Raw genomic sequence first — 26420 nt, forward strand, 5'->3', positions numbered from 1 at the left:
ACTGCGCGCCGTCGGTCGTCGGCACGATGCCTCAGCTCGGCTTAGCACTATCCCTACCCTAGGGGTATTATTGTCCGCTTCATATTGTTCTTCCCTTAGCCGCGGTCCCTCGCACCGCACGCGAGATAACGCTCAGTCGCCGCCCGCTTCACACCCGATCCTCCATGAGTCCAACCTAGCTGGCCTCGGCCTCCTTCCTAACCCAACAATTCTGGGCTTGCCTACTTTTTACATACTTACCTCAGGTACGCCTGCCTCGCTCTACACCACGCAGAGTACACGTACATGCCGTACCATCCTGGACGGGTAGGTGCCAATGTGCCACACAGGGGGGCCGCCATACCTATCCACATGTATGTATGTACGTATGTGCAATGTAGTATTCGCGCGGGAGAAACCTTGCACCCTCCCCCCCTCTGCCTTGCCCGGCGCTGTGAGGCGCCGCCCCCATTGGATTTCTGTGTCCCGATTGCAAGCCCTACGTCGTCATCTGTCCCTGGGTCCTGCTTGATTGAGCTGGCCGCGGTGACGGCTGCAGTCTGCAGTCTGCAGTCTGCACCATGGTGACCGCCATGTCCGGGGCGCGGGGTGATGCCGAGCGTGTTGAGCTGGGGTACGTAGGTATGTAGCTGGGAACTAGAGAAGACGATAGGTACCTACGCAGCTCGTGGGCCTACGATGGTACAGATAGCAGGCGGAGGCATGGTAGGCAAGTGATATGTGTGTGAGTGGTATGTACTATATATCTAGGGGACCACCGCCGTCTTGCCTTGTTTTCCAGCTCTTGTTGATTTAACTCGACCGCATCCCCGGGTTTCTTGGGTGCCATCTTGGCACGGCTGTAGGAACCGACTTCTTGGGCTGCCTACTTTTGCCTTGGCTGCCTATCTGTCTGCTTGCCCATCCCGCCCCTATACGTCGCCGAATAATTATATATATCCATAAGCGAGGTCAATTAGAACGAAAGAAGAAACAGCAGCCATCTTTGACTACTTACTCCCGCCGGCAAAATGCGCTGGGCACCGCTCGTGTTGTCGGCGCTGCTGTCCGTGGCGGCGGCCGGTCGAGATCTCGGTCACGCTGGCAAGCGCCACAAGGAGCACTCAGAGGCGAGAGCGGAGCACGCTTCGCCCAGAGACCACTTTGCCGACGGCCTCCCGCTGCTCGACCGCCAGGCCAAGAGTGGCCCCTTGTTTCTGAACGCCAACACGTCCAGTCAGTATATCTTTGAGGGGGTTCCCCAATACTGGTCCAGTCAGACTAACACGGCACCGCTGTGCAGAATTTGCCGTCGACGGCAAGAAGATTCCCGATGTCAACTTTGACGTCGGCGAGTCGTACGCCGGGTCTCTGCCCATCAGCAGCGACCCCAAGGAGAAGAGCAATCTCTTCTTCTGGTTCTTCCCCTCGACCAATCCGGCCGCCAAGAAGGAGATTCTCATCTGGCTGAACGGCGGTGTAAGTGAAGCAATTTACTATTTAGTTGCAGATACATCCGGCTGACACCTCATCATCATAGCCTGGGTGTTCGTCCTTCGAGGGACTGCTCCAGGAGAACGGGCCGTTCGTGTGGCAGTACGGCACGTTCAAGCCCGTGGCCAACCCGTGGAGCTGGACCACGCTGACCAACGTAGTGTGGGTCGAGCAGCCCGTCGGCACCGGCTTCTCAACCGGCAAGGTCACGGCTACGAGCGAGGAGGACGTGGCCAAGCAATTCCTGGGCTGGTTCAAGAACTTTGTCGACACCTTTGGCATGCACGGGTACAAGGTGTACATTGCCGGCGAGTCGTACGCGTGAGTGTTCCCATCCTATCTATCTAGCTGTAGTCGTGAGGAAGTGAGAGAAAAAGGCTGACACTCACCGCAGCGGCCTGTACTGCCCGTACATAGCTAGCGCCATGGTCGACGCCAAGGACACGACGTACTACAAGATCTCGGGCATGGTCATCTACGACCCCGTCATCACGTGGGACGAAGTTCAAGAGCCGATCCCGACGCTGCAGTTCACCGAGTACTGGGGCGGGCTGTTCCCGTTCAACGAAACGTTCCGCGCGCAGCTCAAAGCGGCCGACGCCAAGTGCGGCTACTCGGCCTGGGTCGACAAGTACCTCGTGTACCCGCCCAAGGGCCACATCCCCATGCCACTCCCAGGAACCGGCAAGGACGGCAAGACGACTGACGAGTGCTGGAACATCTACTGGGGGGTCTGGGACGCCATCACGTGGATCAACCCGTGCTTCGACATCTACCAGGTGGCCACGACGTGCCCGCTGCTGTGGGACGTGCTGGGCTTCCCCGGGTCCATCCCCTACCTGCCCGACGGCGCCGCCATCTACTTTGACCGCGCCGACGTCAAGGCGGCCATCCACGCGCCCAATGTGACTTGGGAGGAGTGCTCGAGCAACGAGGTCTTCGTCGGCGGCGTCGACAAGTCCCTCCCGTCGTTCCTGCACGCCATCCCCAACGTCGTCGACAAGACTAAGAACGTCATCATCGCGCACGGGGCGCTGGATATGATCCTGCTGGCCAACGGCACACTCCTAGCCATCCAAAACATGACGTGGGGCGGGCAGCTGGGCTTCTCGCGGCGGCCGACGGACCCGTTCTACGTGCCGTACAACGATCACGCCGATTCGGATTCAACGCTCGCAGCGGGTGGCGTGTTCGGCTCCGTGCTCACGGAGCGCGGGCTGTCGTACGTCGGCGTAGATCTGGCCGGGCACATGATCCCGCAGTACGCGCCGTCAGCCGCCTACCGCCAGCTCGAGTTCCTGCTGGGCCGCGTCGCCTGCCTCAACTGCACGGCGCCCTTCACGACTGATGTCAAGGCCCCGCAGAGCGCGCAGCGCCTCGGCCTTGGGACTGCGCCCCAGGGCTGGAGTACCGCCTCGTCGCATCCGCATGGGCCGGGCCGCCGCAGGGCGCAGAAGATGAAGAAGTGAGGCGCTGGGGGAGTGGCAGGTGGAATGGTAGTAGCTAATCGTACAAATCAACACAAGTATAAAAGGGGCGGTGAAGTTAGTTAGTCAGTTACAGAGTACGATCAGCTACTCTATAAACATACTCTGTAAACTAACTCTATAAGCTCACTATAATGCAATTATGGCGGGACAAGATTCACATCCTGTTGGGATTAATATTGATCTCTTGTACGTCTGGACTAGGTATCCATCTAAATATCCATCGACCTGTCTTGTCTTGAACTATCACAGAGTGGCAGAGATAGCCACTGGGCCCTATCCCCATTGATAATCGTGTCTCAACACACACCACCAGTCATCATCGAAAAGAAGAGTCAGGCTCAAAAGTCAAAGCTCGAATTTGGAAAATAGCAAGAAGCTATGTACCTCCATACTTCCTAGCATGATTTGAGCACCATGATCAGCCAAAAATAGCCGCAAGACCCCAAAGAGCCCACGTAGACCTGGCAGCCAGCCTCTCCTGCCCCACACCAGCCATGGCATACAGAAGCGTCGGCAGTCTCTCTTCCTCGTCAGTGCTTCAGCGGTGCCCGACCCAGACGCCCCCGTCCCTTGTCCTCCAAAGGCACATGCCGTGCAGCAGTCAGCCAACGTCCCTTTTGTGTGCGCGCGAGTGAAGAAAACAAGCCACAAGCTGGCTGCGCATAACGAGAAGGGAGGAGAATACTGTACATAGAAAACCCCACATAAAGATGGCACGGAAGAACCAAAGGGATGGGAAGATAACAATGGACGATGGTCGCAACATCGGTCCACTCACCCCCTCCGCTTCAATTCTCTCTTCTCGAGCAGCAAAAGAAAAGCCATAAAAAAGACTAGAGTATCACAAGAAGAAAAAAGGTAGTTTTCGTCTCCATTTTCCTCAGAACCCATCGCGTTCGTGTGTGCAGAGGCTGAACACAACTGACATTAACAAAATCCGGAAAAAATGAGAAGAAACCAAAAAAAAAACCCTCCCGTCGTCGCCATCGTTTCGTAGGTATGTATGTACAACAGCAACATGCTGCTGCGTTTTGATTGGAGGTGGTAGGTGGGTATGCGTGAAACTTTATTTATCAAGACAGGTAATCGTACAGTAGATACAGTGTGAGCGAGATGGCGCCGAGCACGCGCGGAAAGAGTAGGTCGGAAAAGGAGGCGTAGTTGTGGGCTCCTTCCTCCACTCCTCATACTTTGTTATTGCCTGCGCTGCGACAGACTCAAATATTCACCGACCCTGTTTTGTGTATATAAAAATAGGGGGGAGGAGTGGAGACAGATATCTTCAGGGAAGGGAGTTGGTGCCGGTTCGAAAAAATCCAAGCAATTGAGATGTAGTCGTCTCAACTGGACTTGCAGTATTTGGTTGAGCTGACGCGGCTGTCGTAGGCAAGGGATGTAGGGAGGTGTTCAAAGAGGTTTCTTGTTGTTCGGGCACAAACCGCCAGGCAAAGCCAGCCCGTCTTGGCTTCGGCCACAACGATCGAGGCGCATCTTTTCAGACGGCCTCCATGCTACGTTCCCGAGCCATCTTCCGGAGCTCGAGAACGCCAATGATTCCCGTCTGGCGCAGCCGCTCCAGTATCATGCGCATGCCCTCGCGGCTCTTGCCGAGCTGGTCCTGCGTTTTGGTCGAGGCGAGGGACTCGATGGTCCGCTGGACGCCGCGAGCGCCGAACCGGGAGAGCCAGCCATCCTGCTGGCCATGGTTGCTGGCCGAGTCTGTTGGCGCAGCCGCTGTGGTAGCCGCAGCCGAGGACGGATGGCCGAGGCGGTCCCTGATGCGCTCCCCGAGACGCGAACGGAACACCACCTTGGTCTCGACGTCTGTGGTCCCACCAGACGCATGATTGGCCGCGCGCGGCGCTACGTACATCTGTCGCTCGACGACCGAGAGCACGCCAACAAAGTTGAGATTCCGGCTCTCGGTCGACATCCACCCTTCCCGCATGTCGACGACGCTCGACTCGAGAATATACGACGCCTTGTCGGCAGCGCCGCCGCCGGTGAGGCTGGTGGGCAGCAGCTTCATGACGGCTGGCGGCATGCGGGACTTCTTCAGGTGGATGCGCGTCGTGTGCAGCCGGCCCGTCTCCGGGTCGACGTGCGACGAGATGGTGTCGGTGCTGAGCACATGGCTGGCGAACGGGTTGAGTTGCGGGGAGCAGTACCGCAGGAAGAAGGCGAGCGTCACCGTCGGGAAGGGATGGCTGTACGTATGGTTGGTAGTGTGTGTGAGCACCATCTTGGGCGTTTGTATCGCGAGTCAGTAGAGGCGGGATGCCTGGTTTGACTGTATGAGATACAAATGCAGTCAACAATGGATGGGTAGGTATTGGCCTTGGTGCTGCGGTGGCGAAGAGCGGCCGGCGGGCCTGGTCGGCAGATCGGGCGGAAAGTTTGCGAGACTAGCCGTTGATACGTAGCTAAGCTGCGAATACGTAGCTCAATCGGCGAGTGTGAGAAGCTCACGGTTTAGGTAACTAGTTTGTCATTTGGAGATGCTTGTTGTTCCCGAGCGAGCCGTCGAACTCTTGCTCGGGTTTGCAGCCGAAAGCTGGCGAGTGCAGTTCCTGATTAGTGCGTTCGCTGTGGATTGTTTGAGGGAGCGAAATGGAGAGGATGGTGGTGCCCCATGCGAACGAACGAGCTATGGCCCCCCGGATATACCTTGGATTGATGCACCACCTCAGGGAAATATGTATGGCCGGAGAGGAGGGGGGTTGCGCAACTGTGACGATCACATTCTTTGAGAGTGGTTCGAGGCACAGAAATCGAAGCCTCTCGAGCCACGCCAGGCCCGCTGCCATGCGACCCGCCCGCGCCTGAACTCGGCTCCATAACTTTGCCGCGGCCTGCACATGGCACAGCGAAAGCTTGCAGAGACCCAAAATTCAGAACTAAAACCATCAAGTGTGCATCACAATCCATGAGAACATGAAATTATTTCATTAACCTTCCTAACAATCTAAGGGTCAGTAAATCCGTGACAAGAAAGGTCTGCTGATAGTATCCCGAGTCTATTTGACAAAGGTTAGGTTACAAATCAGCTGGCGAGAATGAAGCTTCCTTGGCCCGAGCTCATTGGCTGGAAACCTTCTTGAAGCCTCAACGGTCAGGCAGGAAGGCAAATTACGCCAAGGCAGCCCAGCCCCTGGTCAGAGGAATACGCACGGAGCAACGAGAATTATTAGTCACCGCCACCAGCCAAAGCTGTCAGATCCGCTCCACTCCCCTCGCATTCCTCCCCCGTAACCTCTCCGCGACAAGCTTTGGCGGCACCTGAAAAATTCGGCGAACTGGTGAGAGGACGCCATCTGCTCTTTTCCTTCTTCCTGTGCTCTTTGCCACTTTTTCCCACACAAGTCGGCATTCGCATCTCGCGACCGTTTTTCTTTGCTCCGCAGCGACCGTGACGTAGAGGGACAAAGCGCCGTGGCCCACGATACGAAAGAGAACGACACGACACACGACCATCAGCCCTTCCCCTTGCTAATTCATTACGATCGCGTTTTCCATCGCGCGCCCGTCGCCGACCTTCTGTGCACAAGGCCTGCTTTCCGCCCGGACTTGAGGCTCGGATTTCTTCTGGCGCTTCTGGCTAACTGAAGGTGTTCTGAATCGCTGGCAGTGGTTTATGGTGCTATTCAGGAGGACATTGCGGTTCCGCCATTCTTTCTCGTTTGAATAGTCAGCCGTGCTTTTCGCTGGTTCTTTGTACTTTCCTTTACATCCGCTAAACCTCCGTGCATAAAGCGCTTTTATTGTCTCGTCTTCGAGAACAATCAGAATTGACTCCCGTCCAACTTCTGCAAGTTGAAGAAAAGAAGAGACAAGAAAAATATTCCACTCTGCCAAAGAAGAGCCCCACACACAGAGAGAGAAACCCCCGTCACGCTCTAGATTCCTTTCGCGATTGTGCGGGACAAGTCTCGAGAGACTGTTTTCCTATACTCTTTGCGTTAAAAAGACGTTTTTTCTAATCCACAGCATCAACTACTCTGGGCTTGGTGCTTCCTTCAAGACCATCCCCGTGTGCTGTTCTCCCCTTTATTCGTACCGCTGTAATACGACCTTTCACCAACTACAACCACCATGGCTTCCTCGGTCTTTTTCAAGTTCAAGTCTCAGAAAGAGCCGACGCGCGTGGCGTTTGATGGCACGGGCATTTCTGTCTTTGAGTTGAAACGTGAAATCATCCTGCGGAGCGGACTCGGCGATGGAACAGACTTTGACCTCGTTATCTGCGCAGACGAGGGCATGAAAGAAGGTAAGCGCGCAGTCGCGGTAGCTCCGACACAAACGAGAGGACGCACAAGAACTAATTGCGGCGCAGTCTACGATGATGACACAACCATCATCCCGCGGTCGACGACCGTCATCGCACGCCGTATGCCTCCCAAGATCCAGGGGAGAGGCGGTGCTGCTCGATATGTCTCGGGCAAGATGCCCGCTCACGCCAAGAACTCGTCAAGAAAGGAGCACATGGCCAAACCAGTCGCCAAGCCGCAATCCACCACCATGGCTCAGCTGAGCAGCGCCATGACAGAAGAAGAAAAGATGGCGGCAGTCTTCCAGGCCCAGACAGAGCTCTTTAGTTCTCGAGAAGAAGAGATGGCCACGTATGTTTTCTACCCCCTCACCTTTTTACGCCATGTGCTGACAAGACCCTAGACAGCAATATGTGGGCAAGGGAGGCCCGAAGCGGCCTGCCAACGTTCCCGACCATGACCCCCCTCAGGGCTACATCTGCTATAGGTGCGGCGAGAAGGGGCATTGGATCCAGCTATGCCCTACCAACGACAATCCGGAATACGACAATCGCCCGCGTGTCAAGCGGACCACGGGGATTCCCAAGTCCTTCCTCAAGACGGTCGATAAGGCGACGGCATTGGGACAGAACGCTGACGGCGACGACTCTAAGACGCCTTCTGGCATCATGGTCAACGCCGACGGAGAGTTCGTGATTGCTGAGCCTGACAAGGCGGCTTGGGAACAGTTCCAGGCAAAGGCCAAGTCGAATGCCGCCGCTCAGAAGGCCGCTTCCGATGGAGACAAAGAAGTCCAGGAGCGAGGCTTGGAATGCCCTATCGACAAGAAGATGTTCATAGACCCAATGAAGACTCCGTGTTGTGAGAAGACGTATTGCAACGATTGCATCACTAATGCCCTCATTGAGAGCGACTTCGTCTGCCCGGGCTGCAAGACTGAAGGCGTACTCATCGATGACCTAAAGGCCGACGACGAAGCCGTCGAGAAGATGAAGGCGTACCTTGCCGAGAAGGACAGTAAGACCAAGACAGGATCAAAAAGCCCGTCGCCGCCAAAGTCGCCAACGGCAGCCAATGGAGACGCCACCGACACCAAGACGGAGGCCGCGAAAGCCAAGTCCAAGTCTCCAACTCCCCTAACCGTGGCCGTCGCGATAGCACAACCGGCCCAAACTACCCAGGCATTAGCGTCTGCCACATCACAACGCAGCACAGCGGGTACTCCTACCAATGGCGAACAGCAGATGCAGCTCGCTAAGAAACGGCCTGCCGAAGACACTGCGGAGAATCCCAAGATACCCAAGGCCCCTAAGGCGATGCAAAAGGCACATGAAACCCAGCAGCAGCAAGCCATGATGGAGCAAATGATGAGTGGTATGAACGGCATGAACGGAATGAACGGCATGGCAGGCATGGGAGGCATACCTGGTATGAACGGAATGAATGGCGTCGGCGGCATGAACCCAATGGGTGGAATGCCCATGATGTTTCCCGGTATGCCCATGATGGGCAATTACGGCGGCATGGGCATGCCCAACATGAACATGCCCAATATGAACATGGGCATGGTGAACCCCATGATGAACCCCATGATGGCCGGCGGCATGTCTGGCTTCCCAGCCATGAACAACATGAACGGCGGATACGGCGGCATGCCCAACGGCAACGGCATGTGGGGAGGCTCGGACATGGGCATGGCGATGAACCAGGGCGCTGCCGGCAACGGGGTCGGTCCGAACGGAATGAACGGCATGAACGGCATGAACGGCATAGGCCGGATGAACAATGGTGGCCAGGCCGGCTTCCAGCAGCAGCCACATATCGGCCAACAGAATCATCAACAACAACCACAACAACACCACAACCAGCAGATGCAGTTGCAGCAGCAGCAGCAGCAACAGCAGCACCAACAACAAATCATGCACAAGAACTTCTCCCACCAGCCCGCAGACGACGACGATGCCTACTTTCGCAAGCCAGTGAACCCCCACCGCCACCAGAACCGACAACGCCGTGTGCGCCCCAGCGACTACCGCGAGTTATAGAGAGGGAGACAACCGTGGGATTGGTGTTCCATTCTCTCCTCTCCTCAGTCTTACCCTCTCTAGATGCCAACTGCTGGGCGGACTAAGCAAGCGCGTGGCAGCAACCTTCTACACTCACCCCCCCTTTTCCACTAACAATCCACGAAAATACCAAAAAAAGCATGGCACGAGGTATATTCACGTGGGCTTTGGGAGAGTAACAACGGGGCGTTTTGTGTCTTTTTTTTTTATATAACCCCTTTTTTCTCTTCTTGTGTTTCTTTTTGTCTTCATTTTCTCTCTAGCCTTCTTAGGAAAACGGCAACTACTTCTTTTATTTTCCGCATTTGCATTGGGACGGACGGTCGGACAGACGGGTGGCTGCAGGGCATTTTGGCGTCGATGTTTCTCTTTTTCTTCTCTCTCTCTTCTTGGGGGTAGATGGGTTGGCAACTGAGGGAAACGGAGCGGAAGAGACCAAACCCATTGGGGAAAAAACGGAGCGGTATTATATACCCTAAGGAGCCTACCTAACACCATACATACCCCCCTATATAATGCTGGGCTTTTCGACTACGACACGAGATAAGACAGGCAGCGACTGAGGAAAAGCAGACAAAAAAAGGGGGTGGGAGGAGGGAGGAGGAAGGGGGGGGGGGTTTGGAGATGCCCAAGGAATGATGCGTTTGGACATTCCGACTATACATATTTTATTTTATACCACCGGATACGCTATACCACACGGATTCGCTTTCCGTATTCTCTCTAGCTGTGTATGACAACAAGCTACGTACTACTACTCCTGTGTCTTGTCTTGCAACTCGAGTTCTCGTGATCGATTATCCGAGACACGTGTCTTGATATCTCCCGGTCTTTTTTCATGCCACAAATCAGATTGACACAGAAATAGCAGTGTCTCTTTTTAACTGATTTATTTTTGATATTCCTAATGCCTCAAGATGCATGGACCGCTGCACGTGAAGAGCACCCCGACAAGATATCTGTCTCGCTCTTTTGTCTTTGCTATCCTCAGCGGATGCTTCATGGGTGATATTCCATCACCTGTAGCGGGCAGCCACAGCGACGAGCTAGAGCGGGCCTCGGCTTCCACGCCAACCTATATATGCATCCCGCTTTGTGCCGCTGCAAAAGCCAGTTCTCCCATGCAGTATTTGACCGCTCGTTGTGCGCTCTTTTGCTTGTCCTCCTGTGTCGTTTGGCCTCGCATATGGCATGCATGCCTCACGAAGGGGGCACGAAGGGCTTGACGAGCATCTCGCTAAAATTTTCCAGCCTCTCCTTGCCGCGCACCTCCTCGACGAGCAGCGGCATTTTGACCACGTTGAATTCGTCGTACAGCTCCTCGATCTGGTCGAGGTACTTCTTCTGCATGCGGCGGCGGGCGGTGCACTGCTCGCAGTCGGAGCCGGCCTTGGGGAAGAGCAGCTGGTTGACGACGATGCTGTGCGTGTCGATGCCGTAGCTGGCCAGCTCCTGGATCATGCGTTCCGTCTCGTACAGCGACAGGAACTCGGGGATGCACACGCACACGAACGTGGTCAGGCGTTCGTCCTTGAACTGCGTGTTGACCTCGGAGATGGTGGCGCGCAGCGCCTCGAGCTTCTCCATCATCTCGGGCAGGCTCTGCCCGTTGGGAAGCGCGCCGTTGCCGCCCAGGAACCCGTTCAGCAGCGGGCCGTACTGCGTCGACAGCTGCGATACCTTGGCCAGCGCCTTCTCCAGCACCGACGGGAATTGCAGGAACCGCAGCGTGTGGCCCGTCGGCGCCGTGTCGAAGATGATGGTCTCGTACGACAGCGACTTGACCTGCTTCAGAACCTCGGCGAACGACATGGCCTCGTCGATACCGGGTATCTAGAGTTGGCGTTGTCAGTTGGTTCCCATTCTCTTCAAAGCTTTGGTGGTGCCCTCCATCAGGAACCTACCGCGAAAGCCAGGTCCTGCATCATGCTGCCCATGCCGCCCATCTCGCCGCTGTCTGTCTCGCCCTGACCAGCGAGCAGATCCTGGATGCTGCCGTTAGGGTCGATCTCCATAGCACTGAGATTTTCGAAGCCGTCGATTAGGCGCGCCTCCTTGCCGAACTTTTGACTGAAGGCATCGCTAAGGTTATGGGCGGGGTCTGTCGAAATCAGAAGCACCGACCGGCGCACCTTGGCCAGCTGGATAGCGAGACTACACGATGTCGTCGTCTTGCCCACGCCGCCCTTGCCGCCAACAAAGATCCAGCGCAGCGACCGCTGATCCAGGATCGACTGCAGCGTCGGCTCGAGCGCGTCGGGGTCGTCGATGTTAATGAGTGTGGCCGACATTGCAGTGTGTGTGTGTGTTGACAGAGTGCGAAATGCAGTCGGAAATCGAAGAAAAAGTGTCCAACTTCTCGATCAGCGAAGGGATGTCGGATGTTTGTCTATCCGTGAGGCGTCGAGAATAGCGACAACAAATTCGGCGTTTAAAAATGGCCAGTTCGAAAAGAAGGACGAGAATGACAATCTACTTGCTGGCACACCTTGCTGTCTGTCCTGTTGCTGGTGGTGGTTGCCTTTTCGCTGCCTTGGAAACTGGTCGAATCTCAAAGTCGCTCGGGACTCGATCCGACCAGAGCAGGTGGTGGTCTGGCCGCTGGTCTTGGCACCCCTCTGCCCAGCCACAACGTCACTTGGGTCTCTGAGCTTTAGTGCTTTACAGGGGGTTACAATGGTGGCAGGGGTTCGAAGTTTGGGTGGCTTGGCATTTGGAGACAAACGTCTTTGCGGAACAACCTTCAGCGCAACCACAGCCGAGTGTTGTCTTGCGCACAGCATGGAGGACTTCCATCCAGTTGGGATTGACGAAAAAGGGGGCTATGAGTGATTGCAAAGCGCCATTTTATCTGTCCGAAAGAGGAGCAGAAGCAATTTCTCGGCATAACCCCGAGTTTCGGAAGACACAGACTCGAACCCAACCCAGACTCTGAGCCCCAGCCGAGGTGGAAACACATCTCCGTAGCCTCGATGTGGCCGCCGCGGGATCGCCCGACATTCAATGTAAACCCCGGATAGCATCGTGTATAACGGGGCGGGCAGTGTTTGTTTCTATTTTCATCTCGAGGCATGTATAATCTCTGCTCACGGTGGCACAGATCAGCTAAGCAGCCTGCGTCAGCAAGCACACCGCCGCCCATTGTGATTGTGCGTCCTACCTATTACAGACTCAGACTCTCAGCAACTCGAAGCATTTCGTTGTTGCTGTGGCCCAGCTGGTGGCCCCCAAATTGCCGTGTAGCAATGGACGTCCGGTGTTGAACGCGGGCTGGCGGGATGCGGCAGACCCCGACTGCTGCCTGTCCCTGTGCTGCTGGCTGGCGCGGCGGGTTTGCCCCTGGGCAGGGCAGTCAAGGTGGGGTTTAGGTGCGGTGCAATAGCAGCTAAGGCACGGCGGAGAGGCCATGTTGTCGTACAGCTTTTTCAGGTAGCCCAGCGGCGAGAGGGAAATTGAAGCGTGAGGTGCACCTAGCTAGATTCCTCTGGTGTATAAAGGGGTCCACGGAGCATCGAAAGCAACCAGTGGGTTTCAGCTAGTCGGCCTCGGAGTAGTGTCAGTGGCTCTCCCCAGGCTCTCCACCCCCAGATCCCCCAATTCCTTATCGCCTCTAGATAAACCCCGCAACTTGGACACTACTACCCCGCCACAGCACCGCAGACAAAGCTCGCGACACAGCACGTTGCAACTTGGGCGCGGCCTCGCCATATATCCCGTCTTTCTAGCCTTGGTGTCTCTGCTCCCAAGCTCAGAGAGAACACAACCAGCCAAGAAAGAAAAAAAAGGAAAGAAAAAAATGGCCACCAAAGACCGCATCACCTGCCACGTGCTCGACACGACCGAAGGCAAGCCGGCGCGCGGGATGCGCGTGCGGCTGGAGCTGACGCCGACGCCAGCACTACCGTCCTCCTCCTCGACACCCGCGGCAGCGACCAGCACGGCAGCAATAACACACCACCACGCGGCGCCGGCCCCGCGTGAGTTCGAGAGCCAGACGGACGAGGACGGGCGCATCAAGGCGTGGCTGCCGTACTCGTCGGCGACGAGCTCGGGCGAGGTGCCCGTGTACACGCTGGAGGACGTGCTCGGGGCGCTCGACGCCGACATGCCGAGCCGCTGGACCCTGCGCTTCGACACGGCCGGCTACTTTGGCGAGGACAAGACTTTTTTCCCCGAGGTCACCGTCGTCTTCCGCGTCGAGCCCGGCGCCACCTACCACGTGCCCCTGCTGCTATCGCCCTACAGTTACACGACGTACCGTGGGAGCTGAAGGGGGGGAGTTGGTGTTCTGGAATGGGGGGAGGGGGAGAGGAATTGAGTTGGAGAAAGGTGTTCCTGAGAGATGATGGCGGGAAAGGAGACAGACAATATCCCACTGTTTCCTTCCCCCCTCCCCTTTTCCTTCTGTTTCTTTTGGGGGTTTTCTTTCTCTGCTAGTCAACTCAAAGCCAGCTATCTGAGTTGCACGACGCAGACAGACAGGCAGGCAGGCAGCCGCAGCGATAGGGCGCGCGAGAGAAGCAAAGCGAGCGTGCATGCTAAATCAACTTTTTGAAGAAAACCGAAATCCCGCGAAGAACATGGCACGACACGCATGATAAACTGGACTTGGGGACTTTGAATAGAGCTTGAGAAACCACGGTCTTGGTGTTGCTACCTACCTTCTCAAGTACAATACCAAGACAAGTTTTGCGGATGTCTCCTGTTCCCACCGTTCACACACAAAAACTAGCGGTGTTGACATGCAATTGAAGTTCCAATGTTGTTATTTCTGTGATCTTATTCAATGTTTTGTAATTTCTTACTTTCTTTAAAAGTGTATGCATTAAAAGAAAAATAAACCGCAGATGTCTCAGTAAAAGAAATTCACCACTCTCAGTCCGTGTCTCTATCCGGATGATCGTGGTGTGGTATATCCTCCCTTCCCCCCTTTCCTATCAATCCAAGTGAATGAATTGTTGCGTCAACCCGGCTCTTTGATACTCACACACATACTCACACGCACAATAAAAAGTACGCCGGTCTGGGCGCCCTTTCTTTCCTTGGACGGCCCACCCCTCTTGATAGCGTTTGTGTGTCTCTCTCCTTTTCCTCCTTGGTGTATACATAGCATTAAAATCGTCAAGTACATAAATGGCGTAAATATACGACGCTGTCGCAGTGTCATCATATGTCTGTCTATCCCAGTCGCCCGGGACCAGACACCTCCCCCCATCACCAGATCCCTTCCCTTTATATATTTTTTTCTCGATACCCGAAAAAGAAAAAAAGGCCATGGAAGAAAAATCCGATACTCCTCGCTTTATCCCAAAACCAACCCCCGCTGCTGTGGAAAGTAAAATTATTAAAAATAGTTATGTGTTTTCGTCCTCGTCCCTCCGCATCTATCAGTATTAATAGGGGTTCAACGCTTGCGAGATTCGATGTCGGGCAAGCTCTCGAGCAGCTTTTCGTAGAGCAGGCGGCTGCGGAAGCTGTTGTTCTCGTCGTCTTCTTGCGACGACTCGCTCGAGTCGGTGGTCGACCGCCGCATGGTGGTCGACGAGGCGGCGTCGCCGTCGGCGTGGATCTCGATCGGGGCGGACACGGCGGGCGCGGTGCGGCGGAGGAAGAAGCCGCGCGACGTCTCGGTCAGGGTGCCCGCCAGGCTCGTGATGTCGACGAGCTTGCCGCTCGTGACGCGGTTCTTCTTCTCCCTGCGCGTCTGGCTGAACGACGGCGTGCGGTAGTGCAGCTCCAGGTCGTGGTTCCACCGCTGCTGCCGGTCGAGGTCCTCCTGTGTGAGCACGCCCCCGATTACTGCATCCGGATGCCTCCACGTTGCTGAACAAGAAGAGATTCGGTCAGCAAAGTGGCTCTAACAGAAAAGGCAAGGGGGGAATCGTCTGCAACGTACTTCCGTTTTTAAACCCGTCGGAGAACCCCGTGTCGTCGGTGTGACTAAAGCAGATAGGTGTCTCGGGCATCGTGTCGATATCGGGCGTGTGCAAGTTCTGGGAGCTTTTCCCAAATAACCTCCCCGTGAACAGTCTCTTGGGCGGCCGTGGCCGTTCTTCTGCGGCGGACATGACGGGCGAGCTGGTCAAGCTGGGCGCCGGGGGCGAATGGTGGCTATAAATATAGTGTTTTTTGTTCAGAAAGTGTGCCTGCCTGCGGGCCGCGGAAATAAGAGAATCGAATCAAAGGAAAAAGGTTAAAGGCGTTCCGTCACTTGGACTTTCGGAAAGACCGGCAGCCAGCAAGTCTCAGGAGCAAGTCACACAAACAAGGCGGCGCGCGGTTTGAAAAAGATGAAGGGGGCGCGAGTTGAACTTTGAAGAATAAGCACGCCTCCAGTGAATACCAGCTTCGATTTCACAAAGCCGAAGGCCGCCGTCTGTGTATCATGGAGCAAAGAAGGGACGGCTTTTGAAGAAGAAAACGAAATCAGCAATTTGAAGAACAGAGAAAAGGCTTCTAAGCTTTGCGGCTAAAGCCTTGCCGGGCAGGGGCTTTGGGTTTAAAGGGCCATTTTGGCGGTGCAGGTGCGCTTGCATCCGTGAATCGGCCACTTTCGGGCTGACGCGGGAATAGAGTCTTGAAGGCACGGCCACAAAAGGTGCTGGTTTGATCCATGTCATAGACGCAGCTCTCACACGCAACGCTGGGCGTGGCCACAGATGGGCCGCCTGTCCGGTGAGAGGGAACGCGAGACGGGTTGGCCTCTTGATGCTCGGCCAGCGGCCCAAATGGGTGGAACATAACGGTGCAGACAAGCCAGTGGCTGACATGGAAGCTCGACGAGTTGGAGCCGCCTCCGTTGTAGCGTACCTAATCAAGGTGAGGGAAAAGAAGTGGAGCACGTCCGACGCCATGCCGGTGAACTCTGGCTTTGGCTTGGCTTGGCTTGGCTTGGCTTGGCTTGGCTTGGCTTGGCTTGGCTTGGCTTGGCTTGGCTTGGCTTGGCCTGGCCAAAAAGCCCGGTTGTCGGTTCGGGGCGGGCTCGAATGGATGTGAATGACTGAACGCTGGCTGGACAAGACAGGCGCGCGGCAGGCCAATGGCGCGGCCAGTGGGGATCAAGCGGCTGCTGTTTCGTTCTGGGTCGGGCAGCGACCCTGCCAAGCCTCGAATCGCCGTCGAATTCGGATGCCGCGACAAGTACAGGATGCAAGTTGCGCCGTGCCTCTGAAGGTACGCGTATGCAAAATGGACGAATAATCGACGGCGAAGAAGTGAGGCCAGAGGTACTGTGTAGGAAACAGAAGGCTCTACCGTCCTGCACAGAGGAGAGAGATGTTGAGGGCCACGGGGGGAGGCGTATGCTTTAAGTCGAGGCCGGGGCCAAGGAAGGCGGCCGTAGAGCCTGTCAGAGACTTTGCCACTCGCAGAGAGGAGAGACACAGCCCAGCCCGACTGCCTTAAGTCTACTTTATGGCGCAAGAGAATGTGCAAAATGTGCAAACCAACACGGAAGGAGGCACTTGCCTACACCCGTCGAGGTCGGCCATTGGTTGTTGACTATGGTTTGCAGCATGCACCAGCGCCAGTCTGCACGACTGAATGCTGACCAGAAGTGCGGGGTGGAGTTTTGACCTTTTCTCATGCGCCTGTATCTGTATGTCCCATGCATGTCTGGGCTGGGCAGGTTTACTGGTTCTGACCGGAAATACTGTCGTTCTTGGGGAGTGGATGACCGCCTTCCAGATTTGCCTTTAGAGCCCAACTCTGGAAGATGCTACGTATGGACTCGGAATTTCAGACCCAAGGACCGAGTGAACGCGCTTGTTAAGGCAAGACCCGTGGGTTGGGTACGTAAGGTAGGTAACAATAACCTGTTCATGATGACGGAGCCGTATGCAAGGCATGTGTATATAGGAGTCTGTAAAAGGCGGTAAGAGCACCAGACAAGCCGTCCCATGGTGAGTGACATGCATTATTTACGCCGCGGCGGTGCCGAGTACAGGCTGCTTCTTGCTTGCGGGGTGACGGCTCCTCTCCAGTCTTGGAGAGGGAGCAGAGGGCTATCTATGCCGCTTCAATATGCCAATCGCGAGAGAGTTTAAGACTGCATGTCTCAGTCTCGAAGCATGCCGTGCTGAGTTTTGAGCACAAGACGGGTCATCCAGCCTCAATGGCAACGAATGGGTGGCAGAGTATGAGGGTGATTGGCCGTACAAAGGCGGCAGAAACTCTCGGGAATCCACACAACTCGAGATTCGATACCGAGGCCGTGAAAGTCGAGCTCTTTCCAGTGAAGTCAAATACAAATGTCGGGGTTGATGTTGGCCTGTCTCGGCTTGGCTGTATTGCACGGTCTGCCCGAAACCTAAGGGCGGGGAGACCGCAGCCTTCCAGTGTTACTGACCTCCAATGCCCTTGAATCATTTCGATTCAGAGGATAGCATGAATGATATCCTGACAAAACAGGGAGCAGAGCCAAGGAGACCAGATGTAGGCTGAGAGAAAAGAAAGCCTCACAAGGTGGTAGATTCTTACCATTGTAGGGAGCTCCAGCTCTAACCCTAGGATTTTGTTAGGACAGTCAGCACGTGCCCCAGCATTGGAAGCTCTCAGCTCCCCAGACTCGAGACGTCCACGTTCAAGGTCCTTCCTCGGATTCCCGGTAGAGACGGCGAAGCAAATAGGAAATCTCCTCTTTATAAGGCGCCGTATAGATGTAAATGGCGATGCATGTATATAAAAAGGAGAGAAGAATGTTTGGATGAGAAGGGACTGGCTAGCGGCAGTCCATGGGCTGGAAATGGCAGGCGCCCCTGAACAATTGACGGCACGCACGGGCCACGGCAACTTCCGGCGCATGCTTTTGAGGCGAGGTGGCATGAGGTAAATGCGTTCAGGCCATATTTCGCTATTTTGCTTGCTTCAATTGCTTGCTGCCACGCGATCCATCCATCATCACCCATCCTCTCAAAACCCCATCTGCGCGACATTGGTTCACCCCCATTGCCACCTGAGCGCCAGACCGTAAAAAGAAGTATTCAGGAGTTTCTGTCAACGTCGACTTCGATCTATTGCAGAAATGGCCGACCAGGTGCAGGAGATCCTCGACGTTCCTAGGGAGTTCGTCCGGGACGGCATCCAGTTCATCAACAAGTCGCAGAAGCGTGAGTCGCGCTCCTCTCTCCCGTCGCTGTCTCTCAGAACTGGCAGGCGCTGACTCGAAACCCCCGACACACAGCCGACCGACGCGAATTCATCCAGATCTCAAAGGTAGGTGACCTCGCGACGGAGAGCTGCAGAGACAAGAGCAACTTTTAGCTGGGCGAGCTTGGCTAATGCAGTAGCAATCTAGGCTGTCGGTGTCGGCTTTCTGAGTACGTATCCATAACTGCCAGCGCCGCGAGAGCGCCACGCTAACGTTGTGCCACAACAGTCATGGGAGCGGTCGGCTACGTCGTGAAGCTCAGTACGGACCCCCATCCCACCGACGACTGAACTCGGCCGTTAGAACTGTCAAGCTAACCCCCGCAACAGTCCATATCCCCCTGAACCAGGTGCTCGTCGGCGGCGCATAAGCGAGCGGGTTGTCGAAGGCGTGAAGAAGGTGGAAGACAGGCGAAAGGAGTTGGGGTTCAAAAGGCGGCCAGATGGGTGGCAGCATCGCCCCATACGTAAACTCGAGACTCGACGGCAGGAATTCCCCAAACACCATATTCCACAAGTTCTATCGGGAACTGGGCTAGGTCATGTTGGCGGCGCAAGCGGAAAATGCATATGGCCCCCCCCCCCATGGGACACTCGAAGGAAGGGATCTGCGGCTAGAACGCGAAGGCGTGACGGGGGAAAAAAGATCATGTCCATTCCCCTCCCCGTCTTAATATTTCGGGCGCTTGGCACGGGGAAGGGAGGTTTAAATGGCCAAGCTCTAACATTTATAATTTCTTTCCTATTGCCACTAGAGAGTGTTGTTTTTTCTAGCGCGCAATTGTACAAAAATGAATCTGTCTTGAGCGACGTCGTCCGGAATCGGTCACGGTCTACGTGGAGTGAACTGAGAACGAACTGGTAGCCACGGCTACCTATCAAAGGCACTGGGTTACCTTTTGCAAGTATTTCTCCATGGTGAGATGTTCATGGTCTTTGGGATTGCAGTGGTATTCGAAGCAAGGCGGCACCGGAGAGTGAGTAAGAAACAGAATACGCACGAGACGAAAGGTGGCTACCATACCTAGCTAGGCAATTGCGAAAAGGAGAAGAATGCCCAAAATGAGAGGAACCAATTCTGGGTATTCATTGGCCGCTGCATGGCATAACAGCATACCGACCTGGCTGGCAGTCTAGGTAAATGCCGGAGCGGATGGATGCTGTGTGGGATAGCTACCTTAAGTGCGGGCTCCGAAAGTCGCAACGGCAGAGCGCATTCATTTCTCCACCAGGAAGCGTCATGTCATGGTTTTTGGAGACGGGAGGGGAGGGGGCAGTGTCGCATTGTGAACAAAGTGGAGGGAGCTTCTGCGACGGGAATAGTAAATGTATGTACATACATACTTGGACCGCGGCTCGTGACGATGGCGAAAGGGGGGTTTTTGAGTGTTTGGTGTTGATATCTACGCACGCCACCTACTCCGTACGCCACCAAAGCATCTTGTGTGCCGTCTTTCTGTTTGCCATTTAGTGCTAGGCAGTTTTTTAACCTACCTGCTTGCTTCGTCCGACCTTGCTGCAATAAGTGCCATTTTATTCATTCTTTCCCTCTACAAGACCTTGTTTGCCTAATTACTGAACACGTCTTTGAGAATCTTGGTGCTAAATACCTACCCCGCAACCATTTCTCTGTTTCGCAGCGCAGCGCCAGAATGTCACTCCCGCCGCCGTCGGCCGAGTGGATGAAGTGGCCCAGCCGGCGCAGCGTCGTGCACAGCACCAAGGGCATGGTGGCCTGCACGCAGCCCCTGGCCGCCAAGTGCGGCATTGATATTCTCAACGCTGGCGGCAATGCTGCGGTGAGCTAGCTACCTTACCTACCCTCCCCCTAGTTCAACCTGCCCAGCACCGAAGGTTGCCTATCTTTGGGCCGAGCTGACAAAGTATTACATCTGCCGTCTGCAGGATGCCGCTGTCGCCGTCGGTAAGTTCAGTGGCCGTGGTTGTTTATTTTTTTTGCTCGTCGATTCAGGGGGGGCATTCGTGAAACCACACCCTCGAATCCCCCCTATCTTGCTTACTCGCCTCTGTCTCACACACTAACCTCTCACAACAACAAAAGCGGCCGGCTTGAACATGACGGAGCCGTGCTCGACGGGTATCGGCGGCGACATGTTCTGCCTGTACTACGACGCGGCGAAGGGGGCCGTGTCGGCGCTGAACGGGTCCGGGCGGGCCGGCGCCCAGTGCACGCTGGACACGGTGCGCCGGAGCCTCGGTGTGCCCGACGGTGTCGTCGGAAAGATCCCCATGAGCAGCGTGCACGCCGTCACGGTCCCCGGCGCCGCCGCCGGCTGGGTCGACACGGTCGACCGCTTCGGCAGCGGCCGGCTATCGCTCGCCCAGATCCTGGCCCCCGCCATCGAGCTCGGCGAGACGGGCTTCCCCGTGTCCGAGCTGACGGCTTACTTTGTAGGCTGCCCCCTTTTCGTCTGTCTGGCTGTTCAAATCCACTGACACACGCACAGTGGCAACGCGGCGAGGCGTCGATCCGCAGGGCGTCGCCCAACTTTGCCGAGATGCTGAAAGGCGACCCGGCAGCCCCGGGCGGCGTGCGCGCGCCGCGGGCCGGCGAGATCATCTGGCTGCCGCAGCTGGCGCAGACGTTCCGCGCGCTGGGCGCCGAGGGTAAGCGCGGCTTCTACACGGGGCGCGTGGCCGCCGAGCTCGTCAAGGTGTGCGGCGACCTGGGCGGGCACCTGACGCTGGCCGACCTGCAGCACCACCTTGACACGGGCAGCGAGGCCGTGGCGCCCATCTCGCTCAAGTTCTGCGGGCAAAAGCAAGCCAACGACAACGACGGCGAAAGCGGCGTCGAACTGTGGGAGCACCCGCCAAACGGGCAGGGAATCGTGGCGCTGATGGCGCTGGGGATCCTGGAGGAGCTGGAGGCGCGGGGCGCCATCGCCACGTTCGGGCCGGCCGACCACAACTCGGCGCCGTACCTGCACGCGGTGGTCGAGGCGCTGCGCATCGCCTTCGCCGACGCGAGCTGGTTCGTGACCGACGCGGACCCGGCCGTCGGCCCGGGCGTGCCGACGGCCGAGCTCCTGTCGCGCGCGTACCTCGCTGCGCGGGCGCGGCTGTTTGACGCGACGCGCGCCAGCGACATCCTGCGGCACGGCGATCCGACCTCGGGCTCCTTCGCGTCGCCGGCGCTCAGCAGCAGCGACACAGTGTACTTCTGCGTCGCGGACGCCGCCGGCAACGCCATCTCCTTCATCAACTCCAACTACGGCGGCTTCGGCACGGCCATCATCCCCGCCGGCTGCGGCTTCACGCTGCAGAACCGCGGCGCCAACTTCAGCCTGCGCGCCGACCACCCCAACGTGCTGGCGCCGCGCAAGCGGCCCTACCACACCATCATCCCGGGCTTGGTGACGAACCTCGACGGGGATGGAACCAAACCGGGGTCGCTGCACTCGGTCTTCGGCGTCATGGGCGGCTTTATGCAGCCGCAGGGCCACGTGCAGGTGCTGCTGGGCCAGCTGGTCGGCGGGCTCAGCCCGCAGCAGGCGCTCGACGCGCCGCGCGTGTGCATCGGCGCGGGCATGCCCGAGGACGATGACGGGGGCGACGACGGCGAGTACGACCGCACCGTCTACGTCGAGGAGGCCATGCCCGCGGCGACTGTCGACGGGCTGCGCGCCCTCGGCCACCGCGTGCAGGTCGTCACGGGCCACGGCCGCGCCCTGTTTGGCCGCGGCCAGATCATCAGGCGCACGCGCGACGGCGTCACCGGGGTTGGGCTGTGGTCCGCCGGCAGCGACATGCGCGGCGACGGCGCTGCGTATCCCGCGTGATCTCGGGAGCAGGCACCGAGGGAGGAAGGAAGCGGCTGTTCACTTTGTACAGTGTAAAATCATATATACAGTATATATATAATCTCCATTTTTTTTTGCCTTTCTCTGAGGGTCGTTCATTAACGTCGTGTGTATGTGTGTATGCCGGTTTTACAGATGTGACTTATGCTTGGGGGAAAGTAAATAAGGGACGGGGGCAGGGAGGGGAAGAAAGTATTGTTGGTACAATAACAAAAAACGACAAAGCCCTTGCCGTTGCCCTTGGTATCTGGTACACTGGTAAAAAAGAAAATATGCCTGCTTCTTCATCGTCAAAGGGCGGCGCCATCTCTTTCTAGACAGAAAAAGAACTCATTCCTTCTTCTCGCCGGCGTCAGCCTCGGTCGCCAGCACCTTCTTCTCGTCGAGCAGCTTGGCCAGCTCGCCGTTCTGGTGCATCGACACGATGATGTCGCAGCCGCCGATGAACTCCTTGTCGACGTAGAGCTGGGGGATGGTGGGCCAGTCGGAGAACTCCTTGATGCCTTTACGGTGTTAGCCTTTCGTCCCGAATTGTAAGAGAAACAACGCACCCTGGCGCAGGTCCTGGTCCTCGAGCACGTTGAAGGCGGCAAACTTGGCCGGGTCGACGCCCTGCAGGCCGAGGATCTGGATGCTGGCGCGCGAGAAGCCGCACTGGGGCGTCTCAGGCGTGCCCTTCATGAACAGCACCACCGGCGCCGACGCCACCGCCTTGGTGATGGCCTGCCGCGTCTGGTCCGACAGCAGCCGGCGCTGCTGCTGCGAGAGGGCGAACACGGCCGGCCGGAACATTATGCCCGCCTTGGCCGGTGTGGCCGCCGCCGCGGCTTGCCGCGCGAATTGCTTTGCGCGGTGTCAGTTTCGAGGGTTTAGGAAGGGGAGATTGGGCAAGGCAGCTGCGTTCGAGAGAGGTCGTCTCACCTTGGAAAGAATCGACCGGGAAAACATCTTGTCTGTTGTGTGGGGGTGAGGAGTTCCTGGCAGAACAGCTTTCTCGAGGGATGTGTTTACAGATTGGTTGATAAGCTGCCGTGACGAGTTGACGGCCGTTTTTTTTCGGTTTGCCCCGGCAAGTTGCACTTGCTGGAGCTTCCCTGCAGTGATGTAAGCGACCGAGCTCGGCGGTCAAACTGAGGGTTAGGGTTTCATCCTGAGCCTCGCCTTGTTCCGACGGTTTCAATCCCAAGTTTAGCAAATCTATTCACTACATTGGTCTCAAAAATAGAAAGTGCAAACCAGGAGTCTTCCAGAAAGATACCAAGGAACATATCAAAATAGACTTGCAGGTATATACAATGCAACCAATAAGCAAACGACCGACGGGGCCAGACAAGCAAAGGCCGTTACCGCGGCGCCGTTCCATATAAATATGCCCAATCCCTAATATTGTCCTCCGGACAGGATAATAGTACCCCTATAGTAATGAAACGGGTGTTTCCGTCACTTAACTTTTTACGTTCTACTTCTTGACCACGCACGGCAAGTGCGAGGTGCAATCTCAGATGGCCTTTTGCGGAGGCCAAGATCCAGCGTCTCAACGCTGAAACCTTGGGTTTATCTCTCTTCTTCAGAACATTTCTTTGGTGTCTCTAGTCTCCCGTCTCCCATCTCTAGCCACATTGAAGTGCTACCCGAAACCAAACGCAGGCGAACGAGAACGTATCAGCTTGCAACTCTCGGCACTGTTTCAGAAGGCAAATAATAGCAGCAAATACCTAGGTAACCTCGTCAAGCCTCGGGGCTAGATAACAACCAACTAGCAAAGCCATTGCGGCGCCAACTACGTCAACGACCCAAACCTGAAAGAAGTGAGAATCGGATCCGAAGGATCTGTATCTGTATCCCCATAACCTACTGATAACCTTGGAAAGATGGAAGTTGGGGTTACCCCGCAAAACGTGGCCACAATGGAGCTGAACCCCGCGACTTACCTAGTAGTAACTAGGTACTAGCAGCCCGGCCCCGCGCTTTCGCGACGGGCGACAGTGGAGCGGATGTGGGGGGGGGGCGGAGAAGAAGCCTCGGCATGGAAGATGCCACACCACCACCACCGTTACATACAACACCACACCCGTGAACAGCACCACCTGCTGGAGGTGGGGGTATCTATGTACTCAACGGCGCCCGCATGCATGCATGCATCTCCAGTCCCGTGAAACTCTGGATTTGAACACTGCACTGCACTGTAAGGAACGTCGTCCGTTGTGGTGTTTGTTTGAGGCAAAAGGAATACCAGGCTTGGATTACCTGCCATTCGTTAGTAGTTCTTGTAGGTACATAAAATCCTGTTCTCATCTCTTGCCCCTTACCCAGTATCTATCCTAAGCTAATACTAGATTAGTTTGATTTACACCCTAATTTCCTCATCTTTTTTATTTTAATTATATTTTAGTACGAAGATCGAAAGCTGCGATGGCCGATAATACGGTGGGCGCGCCGCCACTCACGGGGCTCAAGGTCCTCGAGTTTGCCGGTCTGGCTCCAGGTACGTAACATACATGTACAGTTCCTTGTGCTCCGTACCTTGGTTGCACCGGGCGGGTTCACAAAACGCGAGCCGCAACACGCTGACACGTGCAACAAAAACAGGGCCCTATGCCGGCATGCTGCTAGCCGACGCCGGGGCCGACGTGCTGCGCATCGACCGGGCGCCGCTCTCAAACGAGCAGCGGCCGGCTGGTGGCGACCTACTGACGCGGCACAAGGCATCGGTGGCCGTAGACCTCAAGGACCCGGCCGGCGTGGCGCTGGTGCGCGAGCTGGCGCGGCGCGCCGACGTGGTGGTCGACCCGTTCCGGCCGGGCGTGCTGGAGAAGCTGGGGCTCGGGCCGGCGGTGCTGTGCGCGGCGAACCCGCGCCTGGTCTACGGCCGCCTGACGGGCTTCCGCCGCGACGGCCGGTACGCCGCCATGGCCGGCCACGACATCAACTACCTGGCCGTGTCGGGCGTTCTGTCGCTGCTGGGCCGCCGCGGCGACAAGCCGACGCCGCCGTGGAACATGCTCGCCGACTTTGCTGGTGGTGGTGCTACGCTGTTCCAGGGCATCCTGCTGGCCCTGGCGGCGCGCGAGCGGAGCGGCGGGCGCGGCCAGGTCGTCGAGGCCAACATGGTCGACGGCGTGTCGTACCTTGCGACCTTCCCGCGGTTCGTGCTCAAGACCCCCGTCGGCAGCCACCCCCGCGGCGAGAACCTGCTGGACACGGGGTGTCCCTACTACGATACCTACGAGACGCAGGACGGCAAGTACGTGGCGGTCGGGGCGCTGGAGCCGCAGTTCTTCAGTGTGCTGGCCCAGGGGTTGGGGCTGGCTAGTCAGGGGTGGGAGGAGAGGCGGTACGACCGCGACAGCTGGCCCGAGCTGAGGAGGCTGTTTGAAATGGTATTCAAGACCAAAACGAGGAACGAGTGGGAGGCCGTTTTTGACGGGACCGACGCGTGCTGCACGCCTGTACTCGAATATCCCGAGCTGGAAAGCAACCCTGAGAGGGAAGGCGACCAGCGCCCGTCAGTGACTTTGCGAAACACGCCGTGCCTCGCTGTCAAGCAAGATGTGTCAGACCCAAGCCATGGGCAGGGACATGGCGTCGAAGGGGAAGGTTATGTCGGCTTTCCCTTGGAAGTTGGCAATGGGGGCGTTGCCATGGTGGGGAAATGGCTCAAATGGACACAGGGCAACGAGTTTGACGTCAAAGGAAGGGCTCTTGTGCTCAAAAAGACATCGAAATTATGACTATGGCCCTCCTCAGTTCAAAAATACAAGCCCAAAAAAGAAAAGAAGCCATAAACAGCCCCAAAATTCAGGTGCAGTGAACCTACGTGAAATACCGCCCAACTGCTTGTTTTACAGCAAAATCCACCCCGGTTTGCGATGAGGCACACTCCCTCGCATTTGAAGAACCCACCCCCAAGAGCCCCTGAGCCCCCCCATCATTCCTGCATTACGTATCGAGGTTCACTGGGCTGGAGGGGCGGCGTCGACACGTTGACGAACGGCTGGCACCTGACATGTGGCCGGCCACCTGCAGCACGCACATGCTGCAAACAATTGTTTAGCGCAAGTGGTCCCGAAGCCATGGTTCTGGTTTTGCGGGAGAGCGGAACAGTATGTACCGGTATGTATGTACATACCTTCTGCATGTCAGCCATGTGCT

At 56.6% G+C, this 26420-nt stretch overlaps 12 protein-coding genes across 12 annotated transcripts; 6 read left to right on the forward strand and 6 right to left on the reverse strand.

Annotated features, from left to right (window-relative positions):
• Positions 1 to 666: 666 nt before the first annotated feature.
• On the forward strand, positions 667 to 3126 carry B0T26DRAFT_693380 (Alpha/Beta hydrolase protein). Its single transcript, XM_060441199.1, has 4 exons — positions 667 to 1215; positions 1283 to 1458; positions 1520 to 1794; positions 1868 to 3126. The coding sequence occupies exons 1-4, from the start codon at positions 1011 to 1013 to the stop codon at positions 2940 to 2942; spliced, it is 1731 nt and encodes a 576-aa protein (XP_060300037.1). The 5' UTR covers positions 667 to 1010; the 3' UTR covers positions 2943 to 3126.
• B0T26DRAFT_693381 (uncharacterized protein) lies at positions 3127 to 3837 on the reverse strand. The gene has a single exon (XM_060441200.1). The coding sequence runs from the start codon at positions 3727 to 3729 to the stop codon at positions 3565 to 3567; it is 165 nt and encodes a 54-aa protein (XP_060300038.1). The 5' UTR covers positions 3730 to 3837; the 3' UTR covers positions 3127 to 3564.
• Positions 3838 to 4458: 621 nt separating this feature from the next.
• B0T26DRAFT_636115 (PRELI-like family-domain-containing protein) lies at positions 4459 to 5205 on the reverse strand (the record flags this gene model as incomplete). Its single annotated transcript, XM_060436793.1, has 1 exon — positions 4459 to 5205. The coding sequence occupies one exon, from the start codon at positions 5203 to 5205 to the stop codon at positions 4459 to 4461; it is 747 nt and encodes a 248-aa protein (XP_060300039.1).
• Positions 5206 to 5339: 134 nt separating this feature from the next.
• Positions 5340 to 6033, reverse strand: B0T26DRAFT_121385 (uncharacterized protein). The gene is made up of 2 exons (XM_060433326.1): positions 5433 to 6033; positions 5340 to 5368 (listed from the first exon to the last, which is right to left on the reverse strand). Exon 1 carries the CDS (start codon positions 5889 to 5891, stop codon positions 5538 to 5540), a length of 354 nt encoding a protein of 117 aa, XP_060300040.1. The 5' UTR covers positions 5892 to 6033; the 3' UTR covers positions 5340 to 5368; positions 5433 to 5537.
• Positions 6034 to 7055: 1022 nt separating this feature from the next.
• B0T26DRAFT_747538 (DWNN domain-containing protein) lies at positions 7056 to 9276 on the forward strand (the record flags this gene model as incomplete). The annotated part of the gene is made up of 3 exons (XM_060444855.1): positions 7056 to 7230; positions 7297 to 7582; positions 7635 to 9276. 3 exons carry the CDS (start codon positions 7056 to 7058, stop codon positions 9274 to 9276), a joined length of 2103 nt encoding a protein of 700 aa, XP_060300041.1.
• A 1221-nt stretch (positions 9277 to 10497) lies between these two features.
• B0T26DRAFT_737956 (arsenite translocating ATPase-like protein) lies at positions 10498 to 11588 on the reverse strand (the record flags this gene model as incomplete). The annotated part of the gene is made up of 2 exons (XM_060443529.1): positions 10498 to 11130; positions 11202 to 11588. The coding sequence occupies 2 exons, from the start codon at positions 11586 to 11588 to the stop codon at positions 10498 to 10500; spliced, it is 1020 nt and encodes a 339-aa protein (XP_060300042.1).
• A 1505-nt stretch (positions 11589 to 13093) lies between these two features.
• B0T26DRAFT_639163 (transthyretin domain protein) lies at positions 13094 to 13567 on the forward strand (the record flags this gene model as incomplete). The annotated part of the gene is made up of 1 exon (XM_060437109.1): positions 13094 to 13567. One exon carries the CDS (start codon positions 13094 to 13096, stop codon positions 13565 to 13567), a length of 474 nt encoding a protein of 157 aa, XP_060300043.1.
• Positions 13568 to 14701: 1134 nt separating this feature from the next.
• On the reverse strand, positions 14702 to 15365 carry B0T26DRAFT_671886 (uncharacterized protein; the record flags this gene model as incomplete). The annotated part of the gene is made up of 2 exons (XM_060439388.1): positions 14702 to 15120; positions 15194 to 15365. 2 exons carry the CDS (start codon positions 15363 to 15365, stop codon positions 14702 to 14704), a joined length of 591 nt encoding a protein of 196 aa, XP_060300044.1.
• Positions 15366 to 18319: 2954 nt separating this feature from the next.
• Positions 18320 to 18815, forward strand: B0T26DRAFT_639963 (uncharacterized protein; the record flags this gene model as incomplete). The annotated part of the gene is made up of 5 exons (XM_060437179.1): positions 18320 to 18404; positions 18479 to 18510; positions 18593 to 18614; positions 18674 to 18706; positions 18775 to 18815. 5 exons carry the CDS (start codon positions 18320 to 18322, stop codon positions 18813 to 18815), a joined length of 213 nt encoding a protein of 70 aa, XP_060300045.1.
• A 962-nt stretch (positions 18816 to 19777) lies between these two features.
• On the forward strand, positions 19778 to 22247 carry B0T26DRAFT_799267 (gamma-glutamyltranspeptidase; the record flags this gene model as incomplete). Its single annotated transcript, XM_060446968.1, has 4 exons — positions 19778 to 20243; positions 20350 to 20368; positions 20507 to 20856; positions 20913 to 22247. The coding sequence occupies exons 1-4, from the start codon at positions 20097 to 20099 to the stop codon at positions 22245 to 22247; spliced, it is 1851 nt and encodes a 616-aa protein (XP_060300046.1). The 5' UTR covers positions 19778 to 20096.
• A 351-nt stretch (positions 22248 to 22598) lies between these two features.
• B0T26DRAFT_640225 (monothiol glutaredoxin-5) lies at positions 22599 to 23060 on the reverse strand (the record flags this gene model as incomplete). The annotated part of the gene is made up of 2 exons (XM_060437214.1): positions 22599 to 22771; positions 22820 to 23060. The coding sequence occupies 2 exons, from the start codon at positions 23058 to 23060 to the stop codon at positions 22599 to 22601; spliced, it is 414 nt and encodes a 137-aa protein (XP_060300047.1).
• Positions 23061 to 24680: 1620 nt separating this feature from the next.
• On the forward strand, positions 24681 to 25999 carry B0T26DRAFT_737961 (CoA-transferase family III; the record flags this gene model as incomplete). Its single annotated transcript, XM_060443530.1, has 2 exons — positions 24681 to 24753; positions 24858 to 25999. 2 exons carry the CDS (start codon positions 24681 to 24683, stop codon positions 25997 to 25999), a joined length of 1215 nt encoding a protein of 404 aa, XP_060300048.1.
• Positions 26000 to 26420: the final 421 nt, after the last annotated feature.

The sequence above is a fragment of the Lasiosphaeria miniovina genome, assembly GCF_030549165.1.
Source record: "Lasiosphaeria miniovina strain SMH2392-1A chromosome Unknown B0T26scaffold_2, whole genome shotgun sequence".
NCBI classification, from domain to species: domain Eukaryota; kingdom Fungi; phylum Ascomycota; class Sordariomycetes; order Sordariales; family Lasiosphaeriaceae; genus Lasiosphaeria; species Lasiosphaeria miniovina.